The sequence below is a fragment of the Octodon degus genome, unplaced genomic scaffold, assembly GCF_000260255.1.
Source record: "Octodon degus isolate 3935 unplaced genomic scaffold, OctDeg1.0 scaffold00086, whole genome shotgun sequence".
Taxonomy (NCBI): domain Eukaryota; kingdom Metazoa; phylum Chordata; class Mammalia; order Rodentia; family Octodontidae; genus Octodon; species Octodon degus.
This window is the reverse complement of record NW_004524662.1, coordinates 1,427,340-1,434,912: the sequence shown is the minus strand read 5'-3', so window position 1 is coordinate 1,434,912 and position 7,573 is coordinate 1,427,340. Positions and strand designations below refer to the sequence as shown.

Sequence of the window (7,573 nt, the reverse complement as noted above, 5' to 3'; positions counted from 1 at the left end):
GGCTGGGAGAGGGTCCGGCCCATGCTGCGCCTGGGCTGGGACTGGTCCCGTCGGCGCAGGGTAGCAGGAAACTCTCCGCACACTCACCGGACCTGGGCTAGGACTGACCCTTGGTTTCTTGTATAAGCTGCTTTTTTTTCTTTTCTGTCTGAGAATATTCCTTCTCAAGCATGTGATTACTGATGGATTTCTAAGTATGTTTTCTAAACATAAATCTGAAAACTGTGCTGTATTACACTAGTTTTCTTATGTAATCTGAAGTTGTGTACTTTTCTTGTTTTTTATATGAAATGTTCATATACCTTTCCATTCTTCCGTAGTGTATTTTTTATGATCCCAAAAGAACAGATGCATTAATGAAACGTGGGAAGTTTTACTCTGAAAATGAAAATTGGATTTCAGCTATACAGGATTTTACAGCTTTGTTAAATATAGAGCAGAAAAATTCTGAAGCATGGTAAGAATTATTTCAGATATGTTTTTGAAATATTTAATATTTGAAACTTTTTTTTCAAGAAAAAATATTGCTTGAAATATACTTAATGGCACTTTAAGAACAATGAATCAATTTTCAGTGTCACCAGTGAGTGAAAATGTGACCTCACCCTCCTGGCAAAGGGTAATTTAATATAACAGATTAAATGAAAAGCAAGTTAGTTCATTTACATCTCCTAAATATTTGTTACATCATACATTTCTAAAGCACTGACTACATCTGCATTTCAGTTCCTTACATTTCCTGTTCATACATATCTTTTGTATCTACTGAGTACAGAGTATTGCTCATATCTATTTCTGTGGCATCTTACTGTAATATGCACATTAAACTTTGTTCTCCTAACCTTATTAGGCTTAATATAGTTTTCATTTTCTTGTTTTCCTTTTAATTGGAGGTTTGTTTTGGTGAGATCTGGAATGGGTACATAGGGTCATGACTACTCAACTCTTCACTTGCAATTTTCAGTTGCATGCATACAGAAAAACATAGAAAATAGAAATTTATATATTTATGATGTCACTGTGTAGATTCCCCAGCAACCACCGCCAGGTTTTAAAAAAAGTCATTTCACCTGTTTGGGAACTTCTGATGCCTTGGCCTTTTAAACACTCTCCTGGGTTCTGAAGGCTCCACGCATGATCAGCTGACTCTAAGGCAGAAACATCATGGAAGGAGGCCAGAGTGGAGGAAAACCACTTACCTCAGACATCCAGGAAAGCGAGGAGGAGCCAGAGATGAGAACACAGGCTTTCAGGCCACGATCCCAGGGACTCTTCCAGTAAAGCCCCCTTCTGCCCACTGCACACTCAGCTGTGAATGCATCTGTAGATTCACCCACAGATGAGTACAGCGCCCCCCAACCCCTATGTCTCCATCACTGTCCACAAGCTCCACCTCTGAGCACATGGAACTTTGGGGGTTATTTTAGATCTACATTTTAATACCCCCCAAATATCTATTTCTCTAAATATTCCTCGATTTTTTTCCTATTTCTTTCCTAAACTGTTAACCATTGTTCTAGGTGGTAGCAGTTGATACACTTGCCTTTAAGTATTTTTAGTAAACAACAACCAGGAAGACATTTCTGTCCTGGGAAAGCTTGGAGGCTGACAAAACAAAGACGAGCTTTCGAACTGGTCCTTCCTTCACCTACCAAGCAAATTAAAGCACAAGAGCACTGTTCCTTGAGCGAAGGTCCATAGTGCCCTCTTTCCTAGCAGCAACCTGCGCTGGGAATATGGACTCTTCTCAAGGCCAGCATTGCTCTGGGAAGTGGGCAGTAGGATGAGGTAAGCTTGAATACCATAGAGGTTTCTTGGCAAAAGTCAGCAGTTCCTTCCACTTTGTTATCCATTGCCTTGGTTAGTCTAAGTTTTTAATTAGACTCCAGAGTGCCAAAAATGTTGATCCTGATTATCTTTTAATGCAAGCTTATTTATTACTTTCACCAAAGAATGGAGTTTTGAGTTTCATGTTCTATCATTTTTGCTAATCTCCCAACTCTTCCTTTGTCACTATATTGATTTAACTTAGCAATTTTAGGATAATAGAGATCTTCATTGTTTGAGAGGTTTCTGGGCTTAGCAAAAAAATGCAATAGTTGTAAATTTTAAATCTTGTACTTTAATTATTCCAAGGGTATCTTTTTATTCTTATTTAAATTTATTTTTTCCTGTAATCTACTTATGAGGTATTCTCATTCACAGGCAGATTTTGAGGGATGTGTGCCTCTTTATCTTATTTTAGCTGGAATAAAATGATAGTGAATTAGGGCTGGTGAGATAGCTCAGCAGACTAAGTGTCTGCTTTGGCAAGCCCAGGGAGCAGGGTTCGCGCCCCAGTCCCTCATGCCATGCCAGCCCCTGGGGCTTGCTGAGCTGGCAACCAAGACTGGGCATGGTGGGTCACACCTGTAATCCCAGTGTTGGGAAGTGCTGGGGAGGCTGAAAACAGGAAAATCATTATGAGTCTGAGCTGCGTAGTGAGACCCTGTACCAGATACATAAAGTGAAAAAAAATTAAACTTTTATATATTTTAAATTATTTTTAATTATTAATGAATTTTTAATTATATTTTGTGAATAGTTATAAATTATTATTTTACTTACATATGATTCTAATTTAAATTCTTACAGTATAAAGCTTTTTAAATACTCTTCAAAGTGCATCATTAAGAAAGGTTAATTCTTCAAATACACTGACTTTTTATCTGGTCTTTTTCACTTCTATTGCCTCAATAGTTTATCAGTTTATACTTAAGATTCTATGTTACCTCACTCCTAGATCTGGAGTGATAAGATTCGATTATCAAATAATGAAGACTTTTTATTTCAAAAATTTTCTCAGTGACCCCCTGTTGCCAAGGAGATGAAGCCAAATAGATTTTTCAGTATAGAAGAGAAGGCCAGCACTATCTTAAATACCTTGAATTAACTTTTTTTTGTCTCCAACCAATTTAATTCCTTCCCTCAACTAGTACTCCTTAGAGAAGAAGTACAGAATCAGAATCATTCAATTCAGAGAAGAAGGTTTTCTTTTTTTTTTTTCCACAAGATTTCAGAAAACTTTGTTTTACCAGTAAAGTAAGAAATAAAATAAAGCATAATTAGCAAGTATGTAATTATGTAAGCAATAATGTATACCTTGTTTATAAAAGGTTAAAATCTTTTTTTTTTTTTTGCTATAAACATCATGGCTAAATTCTTGAGAACCAATCACAAATTGTAAAAATAGAAAATTAGGTAAATAGATTTGACAAAAAGAAAGATGAATAATTTGTTCCATATGTTAAAATGAATTTTTCTGTCTTTCTAGGACATATCGGGGGAAAGCATATTTTAGAAGGCACCTTTATAAACAAGCGACTCAAGACTTTTCAGTTGCTATTCACTTAGATCCTAATAATTGGGTAGCGCTGTATTATCGAGCATGCATATTTAGAAAGAATAATCCTCTTAGAGCACTACAGGACTATAGCGTTTCAGGTACTTTGCCTTTAATTGCACATATATGAGATGCTGACCTAAGGTTGACCAGCTCAGGTTCATAGAAGGGAATACTAACATAGAGCCACTAGTAGCACATATATAAGTGTGTAGCGATATGTATATACTCATGTGTTAAATTAACTTATTTAGACACATACTATGTCACATATACCTGTGTATTCTTATAAATAACAATAGGTAAGCTGCAGATGTTCTTGTATCTTCTAGTAGTGTGTAGGCACGTATTCATGGGTACTTGTGTGTTGGTGTGTGGTATGATACTCATTTTCTCAAGTACTTTTCTGGAAACCCTTTCTATTTCCTAGTCAGTATGTCAAAATGGTATTGATTTGTTCCAATAGCTTGTGTCCTGTTCTAAGACTCGACCAACCCATGGATTTGCAAAGTTTTATGGCCTTACATTAAAAGAGACTTTGAATACTTACCTGGCAGGGGAGATACCGTGATCACAAAGGTGGTTTTTCCAGCGTGAGGCTTATCCACTGCGCTCCAGATGTGCTGACCCCTGCGATTTCCCCAAATGCAGGGCACTCCACGGCATAATTTGTGGTTGTGGGTTCTGCGTTCATGCCTTCCCCTGGGGGTGGGAGGAGACTTTGAGAATTCTCAGGAGCGAGACGAGATAAAGCTGGGCATTTCTTCCTTGTCCTCAGCTAATGCATTCCTAGTTTACATGTGTGGCACTATCCTGGACTCCAAGTAAGTATTCAGTAGACAGGTAAGCTGAATGAATGGGCCACCTGGAGGATAAAGATGAGCCAGAGTGAGGCACACCAAAGATGGCTGTGCCACCTGGGTGTGTGGTACATCATTGTGGATGAGGCAGTAGCTCAAGATTAGAGGACAAGACCCCCAGAGTGAAAGAGAGCTCTGAGAATTATTGCTTGGATATCTCTTTAAGTCCGTCTGTACTCCTGCCATTAACATCCAAATAAAGTAGCTCAAGTGCCCTCCTGTGTGCCAAGAGGAGTCTAGAGCCTTCCCTCTGCTATCAGGGATTTTGAGAAAGCAGGCTGAAGATTCCTGGACACTCCTGTGTAGTTCTGCCCAGTTTCTGCTCAAGGCTGACTCCTCATCTCTGCTGGCTCATGTACTCTTTTCTCGTGGCTGCTGTTCTCTCTGCTTTGCTTGTCCTGGTCCTTCTTTCATTTCCAAGGTAACAATCACCCAAACAGGTTGTATGTAATGTAACTATTACTGAATGTCATAGGGCTCAGAGGGTAAGTAGAGCATATAACATAAACTTGCAGATCTCTGTGGGTTTACCTGGATCCGTTGGTCCTCTTCATCTTGGATTCAGTTTAATCCCATCTCCCTGGCCTTCTCAGATTTTCCTCTTCAAGTTTGGACTCTAGTTCTCCCATTGCCATCTAGGCTATCATAACAAATTAAAATTTCTGTTAATTAATTGCTTATAGCTGACTAGTTTGATTTTGATCTTGATTCTTTCTAATAGTCTATCCTAAGTTTTGTCATAATAAAAAAGATAAGATATTTTCTAAGCTGTAATAATAATGTCTGATACTTATTATATATTTTGCTGCATCCTAAACACTGTTCTAAGTGCTGTATATAGATTATACCAATTAATAGTCAAATAATTAATTGTCATCATCCAAGTTTAATAAAAACAGCATAAAGAAGTTATTACATAACTATTTTTTCTTGAGTTTTTTAGAGCAACCACCAATTTTTCCTTATTAGATGATCATCCTGTGAATTGAGTTGTCAGATTATCTTCAAGAGATTTTTTATGCTGTGTGATCATTGCTGACCTTGGATGTACTTCCCTAAATCTAGTACCAAGAATATTTGTGTCTGAGATTGTGAATATTTTTGGCAACATTTTCCCTCATCAACCCAGAGTGGACTTGAGAAACTCAGATTATTTGCTTCACATTTTGTTTTCAGCCCATTTGCTAGTATGTTTTTGAAAGTGAAGACTGAGAGAGTAAACAAGAGACTTAGAAGACCCATGGGTTGGCTACTGATGAGAACCACACATTTGGCACGCTGGGAGGGGCTCTTCCTGCCCCTTGCATCTGCTTGGTGGTGGGGGGGAGCACAATGAGGCCTGCTACCTTGGTTCCAAGTTTTGCTGGCCTTTTGGGTAGTCACTTTGCATCTTCCCATCCTGATTTAGGAGTAAGCCTGAATGTTGTTATATGCTTTGGTTTAAGTAAGTACTTGAGCCTATTACATGGGCAGAATTGGCATCTTTAGGACAATGACAGATGCTCAAGAAGCCCCTCTGACTGGAGTTAGACTCTATTCCCTTCTTTGCCACTAACTTGCCTGGCAAAGGCACCTCTCTGGACCTTAATCTCCTCTGCTGTAGTGTCAGCTGACTGTATTCGATTACTAGTAGCGTTTCTTCTGACTCTAAGAAGTTTGTGGACCATTATAGCCACATTTGTTACTAATTAAAAATATGTATTAACATAGAATACTGTTTTTTAGTCTCCTAATAAATTCACTTTTCATAGATACATGATGTTTCATGTGGTAACGTTAAAATATGCTTAATGGCTAAGAAAGCTATAGGCTAAAATATGGTTTGGCTGTGGTTACTCAGAACCTGAGTAAGGTGTGTGCTTTTATTTTTAAGCTCTCATAAATGATGGCTATGAGAATCTTAGTTGTTTTCTACATCGGGGCATACTCTATGCACATCTAAAATTTTGGTTGCTGGCAATTTGCGACTTTGAAACTGTTATTTCTCTAGAAAGGTACGTTTCCTTTTCATACTGATTTCACTTTTGTGTAAAAGTAAAACAAAAAATTAAAACTTAAAGAAAAACCTCCTTCCTCTCCATTATCGATGGATTATTTATTTATTTATTTATTTATTTTTGGCGACACCAGGGATCGAACTCAGGCCCTTGCACTAGCCAGGGAGGTGCTTATTCTACTGAGCCATCCCCCTGGCCTCTGATGGGTTGTTTTAAAATGAGATAATTGTAGTTGTCCTAGAATTATAATATGACTAAAAATAAGATTATCACTAACATAAGTTGTTTGTTTCAGGTGCTTTTGTGAATTTTAGAGGTTGAATGGGTTTAAAGAGTTAAGTCTATGGGTAAAGGAGGAGTCTGAGAATACCTGGACTAGAGATTTTAGAAGTAAAGTTACTAGAAAATCTTTATCAGGTCATATAATTGCTGTGCACTTAATGCAACTCAGTGTAAAGGAACACTCTAGTTTGAGCTGACTTCATTTTGTTTAGCAAACCAGAAGAAAAGAGCCAATATATTGAAACCACAGGTTCAGGAAGAAGCATGGATTGAAAGTTAAACACATTAGTCAAAAGCCAGCTGTAAAACACTGCATTTAATTAAAACAATTCACCTCCTTTCCAATGAAGCATTCATTAAGATGAAGGTTGTCAGTAAGAGTAACAAATCATGCTAATTCTGTGCCAACCAAATGACTGTTTATTTAGCAATCTAAGGTAAACTTTGAACATGACTCGGGAAAGTCATGAAACAGCTTCCTGATTACCACAGTGGTTTTCTTTTGGTCATTTTTGAGGCAGAGAGGAAAAGGAGTTTCCGGTGCAAAGAATCACCAGAGACTTTTGTGTGGTAGGAAATGTGATGTCTAGGATTTGGTCAGGGCTTCCATGAGGTTGATAATTAGATGTGTAGTTTTCTCATTTTGAAAAAGTATTGAACAAGGTAATGTCTAAGGTCATTTCTACATTGAAAGTTATTTGATTCTTAGAGAGAAAAACAGTATTTATTTGATATAGAAAGGCAGCTGTGTAAATATCAGGGTGAACAGGACGTTTAACTCCAAGCTCATAAAGCATAGATTTTACTACTTTCCACTATTAATCATGGCCTAAAGCTAAGACTTCTGAGTTGAGAAAAACTAAACTTCTAATTCAAGATAACTAAAGATTAAGTGAAGAGGAAGTAAAGCGTTACCAAGAATGGAGACTTCACAAAATCTGTTTCTAGGGCTGGTGAGATGGCTCAGTGGTCTAAAGCACCTACTTAGAACAAGCTTAACAAAGCAAAGGGACCGCGGTTCAATCCCCCAGCACCACATGCCAGCCAGCCCC

At 37.8% G+C, this 7,573-nt stretch overlaps 1 protein-coding gene and 1 non-coding gene across 2 annotated transcripts in view; both read left to right on the top strand.

Moving 5' to 3' along the window:
- Window positions 1–3,953, top strand: part of LOC111818290 — a 142,417-nt gene extending 138,464 nt beyond the window's left edge. Inside the window, exons 12-14 of the mRNA XM_023721832.1 lie at window positions 321–457; window positions 3,314–3,407; window positions 3,849–3,953. Coding sequence (XP_023577600.1) covers window positions 321–457; window positions 3,314–3,407; window positions 3,849–3,953 — 336 coding nt within the window. The remainder of the gene's footprint in view (window positions 1–320; window positions 458–3,313; window positions 3,408–3,848) is intronic.
- Window positions 3,925–4,087, top strand: LOC111818311. Its single transcript, XR_002822334.1, has one exon. It is a non-coding gene; the product is annotated as a U1 spliceosomal RNA (small nuclear RNA).
- Window positions 4,088–7,573: the final 3,486 nt, after the last annotated feature.